Here is a 15,327-nt window from a genome sequence, read left to right as displayed (position 1 = left end):
TTACTTGGTAATGTTGTTACTATACTCACGTGCTTGTTAACCCAATTTCTTCAAAGGAGAATGTATTGCTCATGTTGCTGTTAGTACTGGAACCTAATAATAGATATCAGCCTGAGGGTGACTAAGGGTGCATTTACACTGTGGAATGAATTCAGATTGCTATTACTTTAACTGCCATGTCTCAATGCTATGAAATCCCAGGAGTTGTAGTTTGACGAGACACTAGCAGTCTTTGGCAGAGAAGGTGGAAGACCTTGTAAAACCACAACTCCCATGATTCCATCGATGCTCCCTGTGGACATTGTAGTTCACCAGAGACTTGAAGCTTTCTTTTTAGAACCAAGTCCAGTACTATATCTATGTTTTTTTCTGTGTTTAGAAAAATCGGAAGCTTGAACCTACTCTGGGTTGTTGTATGTTTTCCGGGCTGTATGGCCATGTTCCAGAAATATTCTCTCCTGACGTTTCGCCTACATCTATGGCAGGCATCCTCAGAGGTTGAGAGGTATGGAGAAACAAAGCAAGGAAGGTTTATACATATCTGTGTAAAGTCCAGGGTGAGAGAAGACCCCTTGTTAGTTGGAGGCCAGTGTGAATGTTGTAATCATTTTAATTAGCATTGAGTAGCTTCATCTCCTGGCTTCTTCCTACCTGGGGGCATCCTTTGTTCAGAGTCGTTAGCTGCCCCTGGTTGATTCATGTCTCTGAATCTTTGTTCAGAGCTAATGACTCTGAACAAAGGATGCCCCACAGGCAGGAAGAAGCCAGGAGATGAAGCTATGCAATGCTAATTAAGGTGATTAACTACAACATTCACATTGGCCTCCAACTGACAAGAGTTCTTCTCTCACCCTGGACTTTCCACAGATATATATAAACCTTCCTTGCTTAGTTTCTCCATACCTCACAACCTCTGAGAATGCCTGCCATACATGTGGGCGAAACATCAGGAGAGAATACTTCTGGAACATGGCCACACAGCCCGGAAAACATACAACAACCCTGTGATCCCGGCCATGAAAGCCTTCGACAACACATTGAACCTGCTCTATTTCTCCTGTAGTTGTGCAACTTTTCCCCTTTTTATTAGTTGAGTTAGTTCCAAAGGCCAAGGATCTGATTATTACATTTATGATATGCAAAAATGATCACTGTGATTGAAGAAATTATATGGATTGGAGTTTTCTTTAATTGCAAACGATAAGAGCCCTTGATGTGAATGATAGCAGGATTTGCTGTGCTTTGTATCTATACTACTTCATTGTGTGCCCTCAAGCCATTTCTAATTTAAGGTGAAACTATCATGGGATTTTTCTTAGGCTGAGAGTATATGACTTGCCCAAGGCCATTCCATTGCTGAGAAAGGATTTAAACCCTAGTCACAAGAGTTGTACAGCCACCTACACATCCACCACCAAGACAAGTCAATGTTCAGTACTCAAAGCACTTCTTCATGCAGGCTTCTAAACATGATTCTACTATAGACAGTCCCCAAGTTACAAACATCTCAGTTACAAACTCATAGTTAAGAACAGGAGTGAGACAACAGGAAGTGAGAGAAATTTACCCCTCAGAAGATAAACTCTTGGAAGAGTTATCATAAGGAAAATGTGTCTCCACTGAAACTTTATCACAAATCCGTTTTCACAACAAGCCAAATTTTTCAAAATCCAATTCTCACAGGGATAGAAAGCGAGGTTAAATTTTCTAAACGGGCACAGACAGCAAAACAAACCCCACAAGGGTGTTAACCCTTCCCTATGCTATCCAAAGCCAAAACGTAAGTATTTTTGTCTGGAGTTACACTTAAAAATGCACCTGTTCTGACTTGCATATAAATTTAACTGAAGAACAAACTTAAAGAACCTATCTTGTTCGTAACTTGGGGACTGCCTGTACTTCTGAACAGTATGAAAATGCATATGTGTAATTTCATGAATGATTTTTGGAAGCTTCATGGGGGTTCTCATATCATTCAGTTGGATTAGAAATAATTGTTTCAAGCTTGCTTGAGTTATGAATGTACATATATTGAATGGCATGGGCTTTCCAGACTTTCAGCCAACAATCTTTCCTAGGCCGACTTGGAAATGCTGAGGCCTGAACTTGGGGTTTTCACCACAAAGCTTGGAGAAACTGTCTTTTTGGTTTACAACTCCCAGAAATCCTGTTCTGAGAGTGGTTTGTTTTTTAAAAGTAACTTCACTCAGCTTTTGTATGTGAAGTAGATACTGCAGACCTACTTGGAAGTAGTAAAAACTGAACCTGGTATTTTCCACATTTTGGAAACTTACCTTCTTGGTAAATAGTTTCCAGTCTTGTCACATCCCGCAGCTAGCACAGTGGCTGTGTTTGTTGGGTGCTTCTGAGGCTTGTGGTTCAAAAAAAAAATACCTTTCCCCAGTTGTAGTTCTGCATGCAAAAACATAGCTTCCCTGAAACTGTTTGCTGAAGAGCTCACATTTTGAACAATCTTAGTACTTTTCAGAAGTGCTACTTCTGATAAGTGGCTTCCATGTTAGAAATAAGTACACTTGTACCTTATTAAAGAATATTAGCCATCATGTTCCACTACATGCTGACACTGGAAGTGAAAATATTTCTGTAAGTCAAATATGTGTTGGATACATAGTTATGAGAACAGAAGAAATAAGTGTCAATATGGTCAGAACACTATGACTCAGGCTCAACTTTTCTGCAGAACAGTTAAGCCCAGCTGTATCTAGAACTGATGTTCTCCTTGTATGTGAAAGGTTGTGCATTTTTAAGAGTTAGCAGAAACTAAGTTAATACTTTATTAAATTACTATTTGTGTTAACAGCCTCATCACACCAGAGCATCGTTCCACTCTAAATCCAGTTTTTTGCCTCATGCAGAATTCTTTAGCTTGTAGTTTAGTGAGGCCCAGAACCTGTCTGACTGAGCAGTTTAAAGGCCCCTCCCTAAACTACAAGCCCCAGGAGGCAGAAACTGGATTTAAAGTGGATCCATGCTCTAGTGCAGGGGTCCCCAAACTAAGGCCTGGGGGCCACATGTGGCCTATCGAAGCCATCAGGACCGGCCCAAGGGAATCTTCAGGGGTACACCAAAAAAATTTTGCGCCCCCCCCACCGCGCCGCGGGAGGCGTGGTCAGATCGGGCCCCGCCTCCCACGCCACCTGGCCCCGCCTCCTACGCTGCGTGCGGGCGCCCTGACCCCGCCCCCATGGCGTGGGCGGCTTGGCCAAGGCGCACGCGGCAGGAGGCAAGGCCAGAGCTAGCCACGCCTCCCACCCTGCACACCCTGTCCCAGGCAGGCTGCAGCGGGAATCCGGTCCTTCCAGGCCACGGTGAAGGTCCAGCCGCGGCCTGGAAGGACTGGACTCCCGCCACAGTCTGGTTGGGACAGGGTGCCCGCCGCGGGAAGCGGGGCTGGCCACGCCTCCCGCGGCGGGCACCCTGTCCCAGCCAAGCTGCAGCGGGCGTGCGCTGCGGGAGGCGTGGCCGGCCCCGCCTCCCGCGGCAGCCACCCTGTCCCTACGGCAGGCGCCGCAGGAGGCGGGGCCAGACTTTACCACGCGTCGCGCGGCCACGCCTCCCACAGTGCGGGAGGCAGGGCCAGGGCGCCGGAGGCAGGGCCAAGTGTGGCCACGCCTCCCAGGGCCTCGATGGCGCCCCTGGGAACATGGCGCCCAACGCGGGGGTGTGGCTAGCGTCCCGTGTTGGGCCGGGCCTGGAAGCCATTTATCCAGTCCCCACGGCACAAAGGCAGAAGGGGGTTGGGCTAAATGACCCAAGGGTTCTCCTCTTCTCTATTATTATTATTATTATTATTATTATCATTATTATCAACAACATTGAGGCTGGGAGGCCATCTGTCAGGGGTGCTTTGCTTGTGCTTTTGATGCACAAAGGCAGAAGAGGGTTGGACTAAATGGCCCAAGGGGTCTCTTCCAACCCTCTTTATTACTGTTGTTGTTATTATTATTACTATTATTATTAACATTGAGGCGGGGAGGCCATCTGTCAGGGGTGTTTTGCTTGTGCTTTTGGTGCACAAAGGCAGAAGGAGGTTGGACTCAGTGGCCCAAAGGGTCTCTTCCAACCCTCTTTATTATTATTATTATTATTATTATTATTATTATTATTATTATTATTATTATATTGTATGACATAGCAAACAAGATATATATGCTGGATTTCGTATCACAGAATCACAAGTCGAACACTTCCAAAGTGTCTAGGACTGTGTGATGTATTTTCGGATGATGCGCACAGATCCCAGTAGGGTGGCCTTTTGCAGTTGGCAGATCGTGATTTTGTCAATGTCTATTGTTTCCAAATGCCGGCTGAGATCTCTTGGCATGGCACCCAATGTGCCAATCACCACCTGCACTGGTTTCTGCCAGAGCCTTTGCAGTTCGATCTTGAGGTCCTGATATTATTATTATTATTATTATTATTATTATTATTATTATTATTATTATTATTATTATTATTGCTTGGTGGCCAACTATAGTCTGGCCTTCCAATGGTCCGAAGGATTGTGAACTGGCCCTCTGTTTAAAAAGTTTGGGGACCCCTGCTCTAGTGTGATGAGGTCCTTAGCCTGGTATAGGGTACTTGTTACAGAACTTGGAGGATTCCTTCTGGATATGATGAAAATCAAATAGTGTTTTTAATAACCCAATAGAACCACTGCAAAGTGGGTATTTTTAGGACTGAAGAATTCAGCATCTCCAGATGTACAGTTCTGGGAACTCCTAAACATAGTTTCATGACTAAAGACCCAAATAGCTTCTGCTGCAGAGGGCGCATTTAACCAACTGTGTCTTGTTTGCCAACTTCTGGAAACGAAGTCCTGACCATGGTGACATGTTCTCTGGTAACATCCTAGCAGCATTTACTGAATTGCAGTAGACATGGGACTGACTCTGAGGACTAGCCAGAAGCTTCAAATAATGCTGAATGTGACTGCCAGAAATTTGCCTGCTACAGCCAAGTTTATGCATGTTTTGGCAATTTAAATGGTTGGCTGCCTATTCACTTCTGGGCACGATTCAGGTGCTGCCACTTACATTTGAAGCCCTAAATGGCTTGGGCTTCAATTATGAGAAGGAATGCCTCGCCTTGTCACGGGCTTTGTTTAAATGCCAAAATAGTACTTCAGCTGTCTTGAAGAGAGGACACAGCACATGTCAACAGATGAAAGGGCTTCTTTGTCATCGGTGCCCTGGCTATGAAATACTCCTTGTAAGCTCTTATGTAGAGACTTATAGGTAACTCTGTTGGTGCCAAGCAAAAATGTACTTTATTTATCCAGGCATTTTAATTTCATGTATTTTTAAAAAAGAGATTTAAGGGTTTCGGCTTTTTTCTTTGTGTTGTGCTTGTGTGCAACCCTGAATTTCTGAACAGAGTAATAAATTATATTAAAAGCATTTTCTGACTACAAGCATTTGTTACTGTCACTCCTTATAATAACAAGGAAGAGTTTGTTGTTCAATATTGACATTCCGTATTTGTGCCAAACGATAAGTCGCCAAGGTTGCTTACAGTACAACAACACAACACAAGCATAGTTTTGTGTTATTTTTCCAGTAATTATGGTTTTGTTACATCCGTTCAAGCTAACTCTGATGGTGATCCTCTTACAGGGTTTTCTGGGAAGGATTTTTCAGAGTAAGTTTGCCATTGTCTTTTCTAAGGCTGGCTGAGCCCCGGATGGCATAGCGGGTTAAACCGCAGAGCTGCTGAACTTGCTGACCAAAAGGTCGGCAAATCTGGGGAGCGGGGTGAGCTCCTTCTGTTAGCCCCAGCTTCTGCCAACCTAGCAATTCAAAAACATGCAAATGTGTGTAGATCAATAGGTACTTCTCCGATGGGAAGGTAAGGCCGCTCCATGCAGTCATGCTGGCCACATGATCTTGGAGGCATCTACGGACGTCAGCTCTTCAGCTTAAAAATGGAGATGAGCACCAGCCCCCAGAGTCGGACACAACTAGACTTAATGTTGGGGGAAAACCTTTACCTTTTTAAGGCTGAGAGAGTGAAACTTTCCAAAGGTCACCCTGTGGGTTTCCATGGCTGATTGGGAATTCAAACACTAATATCTTGGAGACTTTGTCAAGCACTCAAACCATTATTCAATTAACATATTGGAGAAGCATTTCTCTCTTCCATGATCTTACACCTGGATCATGTCCCCTTGGGCAGCCAGATAATCTACTTCTCCTGCCTCTTCTCAGTAGTTCAGAAGAAACTGATGGAAAGCATTTGAATTCTAACTGGTGACAGTTGCTGCTCCAACAGAACTTTAAGGCGACTGTTGCTGATCCAACAGTTGATCTTCCAGAGTTCTGCAATGGGCAGGGAAAAGTAATCTCCCACAAACCAGGAAAGATTTGTTTAACAATATGGATCAGGTAGTATTAAATGCCTCTGTTTCCTACTGATAGGAAACATCCTGCAGGTCCTCAGGTTAGCCTGCAGCTTCTGGCTATTTGTAGCAACAGCTGTTACAGAAATGAGATGTACAGATGATGTTAACAGCCCCTTTTCAGTCCTTCCCAGTCATAAGAGTTCCGAAGGAATGATGTACAGTGTTTCCTCACTATTTCACGGTTCACTTTTTGCGGATTCGCTGTATCGCGGTTTTTCAATAAACTCTAAAAGACTATTATAAATATAAAAAAATTACAATTTACAGCCTAAGGAAGGGAGGAAGGAGAAGCCAAAGGGAGAGAAAAGGAGCCCAAGCCGCAACGGGAGGAAAAGGAGGCGATTTATCAACACATAAAGACTTAAAATAGAGTATAACTACTAAAATAATGTATAAACATTAAAATATAGTATCCCTACTTTGCGGATTTTCACTTATTGCGGGTGATCCTAGAACCTAACCCCAGCGAGAAGTGAGGAAACACTGTACATAGTTTAAAATATGGGCAATTGAATGTGGTGTTATGGCATAGCAATATTTCCCCTATAATATACATCTGAGGGGGGTTTTTTTGTTGGTACTACCCCAGTTATGTAATTCCCCTCAATTACAGATCTAGTTATTTCACCAGATTCTTGACTTTGAAGCATCAGTCAAAAACATCTTATTATTGAAGCTTTGGAGAAATAAGCACCTGCTTGATTTATCTTCTAATGTTGCTAGTTTGCATGGCTTTTATTGTACTTTAACAATTTACAATTACTGTATGTACTCAAGTATAAGCCTAATTTTTCAGCCCTTTTTTAAAGACTGAAAAAGCCCCCCTCGGCTTATACTCGGGTGAGGGTCCTGGTTGGCTTATATTTGGGTCAGCTTATACTCAAGAATATATGGTACATTTATTATTTTTCTCTATTACTATTGGTATTACATATATTATTTTTCTCTATTGTTGCTACTATTACATTTATTTTACTCTATTTATTATTAATACATTTATTATTTCACTCTGATTTTATTATTACATTTATTATTTTACTCTATTATTACATGTATTATTTTTCTGTATTTATTATTATTATAATTACTACATGTATTATTTTACTCTATTGTTATTAAAAGGATACATAAGAACATTTACATTGAAGAAGATGAGAATAATGATTTAATCAGAGTTGGACAGTCTTATCTTAAATTTGAGCTTTATGTAAATATTCAAAAACATTTAACCTACTGATGCCTCAATTACTGTAATTTTATTGGTATCTATTTTTATTTCTGAAATTTACCACTCTCGTCTTATACTTGAGTTAATGTTTTCCCAGTTTTTTTGTGGTAAAATTAGGTGCCTCGGCTTATATTCGGGTCGGCTTATACTCGAGTATATACGGTATTTTAGTTTCTATAGCTAGTAGTTGAACAAATTCTGCCAAGAAAGTCCTGTCATAGTTTTCATCACAAATCAGGCACCCAGCAACAAAAGAGTGGGACGTAAATTAGAAATTAAAAATATGATGTTCTGTGTTCAACTGGTATTGAGCTATTCAAGTTAAAAAGGAGGGATGGAACTATACTTGGATCAAGTGGGCTGTGAGATAAGAGATGCTGTAACTTCATCACTGCATGAACTTTACCTTCTTACTTACTAGTGACCACTTTTTGATAAATGGGACAAAAGGGCTTCTTGTACTCCTGGAAGGGTGTTAGCAGTTCTTAATGAAGCTAATGTGTCACTAATTTGTATGTTTAAGGGCAAAGGCCACAATCTGCAGAATATTATGCAATAAATGAAAGTGCAAAGTCTTCTTCCATATCTCTTGAAACTGCTACAACTTAGCACATTCTTTGTTGGATGTTTGAAAAAATGCTTCTGGAATTGTGAACTGCATGAACTTCATTTTCGTAATATAAAATGTAATGAAAGTATTCGTATAGAGGAGCAAGTGATCTAGTGTTTTCTTCCCTCTTCTTGGATAACTATAGTGCCTTATGGAAGTATTCACACCACCTCCGCCCTTTGATTTTTCCATATTTTGTTGTATCATAACCTAAAATTGATAACAGTTTAATTGGAATTGCTACTACAGTAGAGTCTCACTTATCCAACATAAACGGGCTAGCAGAACGTTGGATAAGCAAATATGTTTGATAATAAGGAGGGATTAAGGAAAAGCCTATTAAACATCAAATTAGGTTCTGATTTTACAAATTAAGCACCAAAACATCATGTTATACGACAAATGTGACAGAAAAAGTAGTTCAATGCGCAATAATGCTATGTAGTAATTACTGTATTTATGAATTTAGTACCAAAACATCACAATGTATTGAAAACATTGCCCTCAAAAACATTGACTACTAAAAGGCGGACTGTGTTGGATAATCCAGAATGTTGGATAAGTGAATGTTGGATAAGTGAGACTCTATTGTACTTGATGCATTGTTATCAATTTATCTGTACAAGACGCCAAACATTGTAAACTGAAACTTAAGTACACAGGTACAAAATTTAAGTGAATAAAACAAACTGGCATTGTTGGTAGAAACACCTTTAGCTGCAATACAATTGTAGGCCACTTTAAGTTTGTATCAGCATTGTTCATCTGACGCCCACAGTTTTGTACATCTTGTTATCACAGTCTTTAGCAAAATTACTTCCTCTGTTAGGTTGGACATTGGCAAAAAGGTGTTTTGAGATTTTGCTACAGATCCTTAATTGGACTGATCTACTCAGCAACTCCTGTATATATTCATGAATAAGTTGACCTCATGTCAGGGGCAGGTTTTAGGGCCAGAATTATGAGTTTTGGGATGATATATCAAGGGTCAGTGTGCAGAGACCATTACCAGCCACCACCTCCAGTTCCCTGACTGGGCATTTTAAAAGACCAGAAGGGCACCACAGTGTTTCTTTTAGATTCTCCTGAAATGGGCTAAGCCAGTGGTTCTCAACCTGTGGGTCCCCAGATGTGTTGGCCTTCAACTCCCAGAAATCCTAACAGCTGGTAAACTGGCCAAGATTTCTGGGACTTGTAGGCCAAAACACATGGGTACCCACAGGTTGAGAACCACTGGGCTAAGCTCTTGCCTTTCACCACTCTGCTCAGAGAGGTGAGTGACCGCCTTTTGTGATTAGTTGAGATTCAGTATTCACATTGACCCGTGGATAAGTTGACCCAGTTTTTTTCCATTCATCTTTTAAACTAAAATGTATAGATTTATACATGAATATATAGGGTAGACTATTCTGAGACATTTAGGTTCTTGTTTTTAGATCACTCCAGAGTGACTTTTGCTCTGTGTTAAGAGCTGCTATGTTGCTACAAGGAATACTTTAGCAATTCTGAAACAATGGCTACACAATATAATCAATATGACTGAATGAGGAAGAGCTGTGCTTAACATCAAAACACACTGATTCATGAGTATAAATGCTTGTACATGCGCACTTCACTCCATGTATCTCATGATGTAGATTTATTTAGCTTATGAAACTTAGGTAACCAACTTCTTTCTGTAAGTTAGAATTAAAGATGGCTTTGCAGCTAAGAAAGAGTTTCATTGTGGAATATATCCAAGGCCCGCAATGCAACCCTAGTGAACTCTTAAGTCCTGACCAATTTCTCAAACCCTGTGAGATGCCCTCACTATCATGCTTTATTCTGGGATTGATCCTCTTTCGACAGTGAGTTCTTTGGGATAGTAATTTGTATCAAAGCTAAACTTTTCAGTTTTGGTATCGTCAGACCAGAAATCCTTTCTCTAGGTTAGCTGGGTCTGTTATATTGTAATCTCCGAGCTTTGTTTCTCACCATTCTTCCATAATGTGGAGCTTCAAGGCAATACTGTAGTTGCCATATTGGTTGCAGTTGTCTTCAGAATTACAGTTACATTTGTGTTTGCTTCTTTGACTTACGCCTCCTTATCTGGTCATTTAATTTTGGTAGTCAGCCTGCTCTAGTCACACTTAAAGGTAAGGTAGAGGTTTCCCCTGATGTTAAGTCCAGTAGTGTCCGATTCTGGGGGTTGGTGCTCATCTCCATTTCTAAGCCGAAGAGCCGGCGTTGTCCGTAGTCACCTCCAAGGTCATGTGGCCGGCGTGACTGCATGGAGCGCCGTTACCTTCCTGCCTATTGATCTACTCACATTTGCATGTTTTCGAACTGCTAGGTTGGCAAAAGCTGGAGTTAACAGCGGGCGCTCAATCCGCTCCCCGATTTTGAACCTGGGACCTTTCGGTCTGCACGTTCAGCAGCTCAGCGCTTTAACACACTGAGCCACCGGAGGCTCAGTCACACTTAAACTATGTTCTATTTTGTAATTCTAAATTTAACAATGCTTCAGAGGAAGTTCATAGTTTGGATTTTTAAAAATCAAACCAGATTGATACAACATTTTCTTACAGTTTTGATAGCTCTTGGTCTTCTTGATGCTGTTCAGAAATGTTCTTCAGCGAACTCTGGAACCTTCCACAAGCAGGTGTCTTAAATCTGAATTGCTGTTGTACTAAAGTTGTAGACAAGTGGATTCTGTTCAACAACTCCCCATTCTTCTTCTCTTTATGCAGTATAATACAATCAAAGTACACGGCATTTTACAAGTAAATGAACAACAAAAAAGTTCCCTGTCCTCAGCCTTATAAACTTCAGGAGGCAGTAGGATATGTCAGTGGCTAGAGTTTATTTCAGCATTTCATAGCAAAGGAGGTGAATACTTCCACTAGTAACAATAGTTGGTAACAACATGTCAGTTACAAATAACATATTCTCTTGTTAATCACTTGCAGGAGAAAAAAAAAACCTAGACAACTGCTAGCCCATCAGGAGTTGTCAGGAGACCTCAATCTCTCAGCCCACTTGAATAAACGAACATGCAACTAAGTTAAAATACTTGATGTAGGACTTGGGAGCCCTCTTGTGGTCTAAGCTATTTAATGGCCTTGTTCTCAGTATCTCTCAAATAAGAGTAGGCATATTTTTTCAGTGCTTGAAAAGTGTGGACATTTTTTACTTCACTGTTAGTAATGAATCACTGCATGATCTATACTTACTTACATTTTCTCTAGCAATCGTCCATGTCTCTGATTTTACAAGTCTTTCTAGTTCATGATTTAATTCTGTCCTTTAGTATTAGAGTAGGGACCCCTGGTGGCACAGTGTGTTAAAGTGCTGAGCTGCTGAACTTGCAGATCAAAAGGTCCCAGGTTCAAATCCCGGGAACGGAATGAGTGCCCATTGTTAGCCCCAGCTCCTGCCAGCTTAGCAGTTCGAAAACATGCCAATGTGAGTAGATCAATAGGTACCGCTCCGGTGGGAAGGTAAGGGCGCTCCATGCAGTCATGCCGGCCACATGACCTTGGAGGTGTCTACGGACAATGCCGGCTCTTCGGCTTAGAAATGGAGATGAACACCAACCCCCAGAGTCGGTCACAACTGGACTTAACATCAGGGGAAACCTTTACCTTTACTAGTATTAGAGTACTAACAATACTTACTGGAGAAAACTTTTGTGGTATTAAGAGATACATGTAAATAGTTTCTTAAACTGGCTCAGGAGCAAACATTAAAAGCACCTTAGATATTGCTGGACTGTAGCTTCCATAATTATAGTACTGGAGGGGCTGATGCAAGACACAGTATATACTGTGGCAGGGGTCCCCAAACTTTTTAAACAGGGGGCCAGTTCACGATCCTTCAGACCGTTCGAGGATCGGACTATAGTTGGCCACCAAACAATAATAATTAACAACAACAACAATAATAACAAAGAGGGTTGGAAGAGACCCTTTGGGCCATTGAGTCCAACCCCCTTCTGCCTCTGTGCACCGAAAGCACAAGCAAAGCATCCCTGACAGATGGCCACCCAGCCTCAATGTTAATAATAATAATAATAATAATAATAATAATAATAATAATAATAATAATTACGATCTGCCAACTGCAAAAGGCCACCTTACTGGGATCTGCACGCATCATCCGAAAATACATCACACAGTCCTAGACACTTGGGAAGTGTTCGACTTGTGATTTTGTGAAACGAAATCCAGCATATCTGTCTTGTTTGCTGTGTCATACAATGTCGTTGTGTCAATAATAATAATAATAATAATGGTTGTAAGAGAAGAAGAGACCCCTTGGGTCATTTAGCCCAACCCGCTTCTGCCCTTGTGCCATGGGGGCCGGATAAATAGCTTCGATGGGCCGCATCCGGCCCCCGGGCCTTAGTTTGGGGACCCCTGTACTATGGGGTCAAAACTGTCCACACTTATGCTAGACAGGCATCATGTAACATTATATTTAATATTTCCAGATTCAGTTCTGAAAACCATGTGGACAGAATAGAAATTAATCTTTATGTTTTAGTTGATCAAGGACTCGTAAAGGAGGGAACTTTGGATAATTAAGATTGTTGGTCCCATTTTAGATGGCAACCCCTGGCAGTGAGACCAGAAAGATGCCTGTTGGCAGAAACATAGGCAAATGATTTACCTGAGTTGCCCATTTTAAATGAGTCTCTGCTTTGGTGAGCATTCAGATTAGGCCCGATTGAAATTAGCCAGCAAGCAAGGAGAGGTGATTTTCAGCCAAGGAAGATTTTATTATCTGCAGATAAGATGCTAGCTAGTGATACATTCACAAAGTAGAGAACATACAGAATACAGCTTCATAGCCCTTTTTATACATAGGCTGCAGCCAAGCCTCTAATTCTGACCAATCACAGCCACTGGCGAGTGTGGGCTGGGAACAAAGGATGATTAAGTGTCGATGAATGGGGTTCCTTCCTCTGAACAGGAAAAATAACAAAGTGATTGAGGGCATTTCCCAAGGTAGTTTCAGTTCAGCACATCTTGATAAAATACTTGTACTACCTAATTATTATTTGCATGTATGGACTCATGCCTGTTCCCATAGGCCTAGCCAATTAAAATAGTACAATTAAGCAGACAGCTTAATTTGAGTTTGAATTTTTAAACTCTCACCTGAATATTATGCCAAGTTAAATCTCTTGTAAATTTGGCAAACATGTTTCTATTGTATGAGAATTTCAGTTGCAAAAAATGGAGGATTAAACTGTTTTGACAGTCATGCTCTCCGTATTCTGTCTAGGGGTAATGGCAGGGAAATCATGACATTTCATACCACCTGTAATTTGGAATAACTGCAGACCCCCTACTTCCCAAGACTTCGTGCAAACACTGATATCAACTTAGTGTCTTTACCCATATCTTGCTTGAAAATTGGCAGTCTGCTTGTGGTCAACATGACTACCTTGATTTTTTAAAAATAAAACCAGAATGCTCAAGTTAGGACAACAGCTTTCTGCAAGAACAGTGTGTGGTTGTTGCTTACTACTGTAAGGTCGGCTGCATTTTATGGCATCCCTATAATTGAGAGATATTCAGTTCACCCTGTCATGGTTGAGAGATATTCAATTCACACTCTATGCCTCGGAGTGTGGTGGAGGCTCCTTCTGTGGAGGCTTTTAAGCAGAGACTGGATGGCCATCTGTCGGGGGTGTTTTGAATGCGATTTCCTGCTTCTTGGCAGAGGGTTGGACTGGATGGCCTATGAGATCTCTTCCAACTCAGTGATTCTGTAATTCTAGTGGTTTGAACTGTGGACGAAACTCTGGAGAACCAGGTCAAACCTTGCCAAGAAAACTCTATGATAGGTTCATCTTAAAGTCATTATAAGTTGGAAATGACTTGAAGGCATACAACAACAGCATTATTATTTTCCCACAATACTATCAGCATACATGGTTCCTATTGCATATGAAATTTAATTTATCAATTTAATGAAACTGGTAGTGAAAAAATGGTTTGAGTATAAACCAGATTTCATCACCTGTTCTATTGTTCATTTTCCCCACAGTGGATCCTCTTGCTACTTGATATACTGTACAGTACATTAAATTCAGTGGTGAATTGATTACTTATTGTCTAGGTTTGAGCTTGCCTACTTATGGCATTGGCCCAGATTTTGTCTAAGATGTTGCCACATGAGTCAGCATTTTATTCTACTGTGTATATGCAAAAGCAAATAATATTCACTGCTTTTTGTCCCTTCTGCTTTAGGCTTCATTAGACTGCCGGCGCTGATCCAACAGGATGATTTGGATACTTCAGATGTTGTTTTCACCGCTCCCAACTCCTGCTTTGATTGGTCTTATTACTTTTGGAACAACGGTCTTCCTATGGCTGATAACCAAGCCGAAACCAGTTGCACCACCAGTTGACTTGAACAAGCAGTCTATTGGCACGGAGGTAAAAGCAAAATAATTGAATGTGTGCACTAAATGAAATGAAAGGTTCAGATGTATGAGTTGCTGAGCTAGTTCATTATTACGTGTATGCAAATTATGCTTGCACTGGTGGAGGGGGGTTAGGGTTCATTCATTCTTTCCAGAATCTCAGAAAGAGATAGGAAAGGTTGATCCGAAATTGAGAAGATGTCATTAATAATATCATTACTAGCTGCTTTTACCTTTATACATTGCCATGGATGTTTTCATTTTCTCAGTGTAAAGGGAAGAGCAGCATGAACAGAGGTTATGGTGAAAAAAGCTTGAATGTAGGCTGGTCCATGTTCAGTTGTTAATCTCAATTTCCACATGTAGGGAGGAGCTAGAAGAAGTGCACTTGTACCTGAAGGCAAGCTTCTTTCCTACTACTATGAGGATGCAAAGACTTTATATGAAAGCTTCCGTAGAGGACGTTATGTATCAGGTAAGCAATTATTATTATTATTATTATTATTATTATTATTATTATTATTGATTTATATCCTGCTTTTTCTCTCCATAAGGAGACTCAAAGCGGCTCACAACTAAAAGCATTTCAATACAACTTAAAATATACAAATATTAAAACACTGATATTAAAACAATCCAGGTTAAAACCATAA

General features: G+C 41.0%; 2 protein-coding genes across 5 annotated transcripts in view; one reads left to right on the top strand and one right to left on the bottom strand.

Moving 5' to 3' along the window:
- Positions 1–2,493, bottom strand: part of LOC100564400 (guanylate cyclase 2G) — a 44,668-nt gene extending 42,175 nt beyond the window's left edge. The window contains exon 1 of the mRNA XM_062975762.1: positions 2,295–2,493. The gene's annotated coding sequence lies outside the window, so the exon portion shown is untranslated. The remainder of the gene's footprint in view (positions 1–2,294) is intronic.
- The window catches only part of acsl5 (acyl-CoA synthetase long chain family member 5), a 69,919-nt gene that overhangs the window by 33,039 nt on the left and 21,553 nt on the right, over positions 1–15,327 (top strand). For 3 of the 4 annotated variants that reach the window (XM_008114747.3, XM_003223430.4, XM_062975759.1), the window contains exons 2-3: positions 14,499–14,687; positions 15,041–15,149. In XM_008114747.3, coding sequence (XP_008112954.1) covers positions 14,532–14,687; positions 15,041–15,149 — 265 coding nt within the window. In that variant the 5' untranslated portion in view covers positions 14,499–14,531. Of the gene's footprint in view, positions 1–6,301; positions 6,405–14,498; positions 14,688–15,040; positions 15,150–15,327 lie in introns of those variants that run through there. The other variant, XM_062975760.1, reaches the window with a different exon arrangement.

Source organism: Anolis carolinensis, chromosome 3 (genome assembly GCF_035594765.1).
Source record: "Anolis carolinensis isolate JA03-04 chromosome 3, rAnoCar3.1.pri, whole genome shotgun sequence".
Taxonomy (NCBI): Eukaryota; Metazoa; Chordata; class Lepidosauria; order Squamata; family Dactyloidae; genus Anolis; species Anolis carolinensis.
This window is presented reverse-complemented; position numbering and strand designations above follow the sequence as displayed.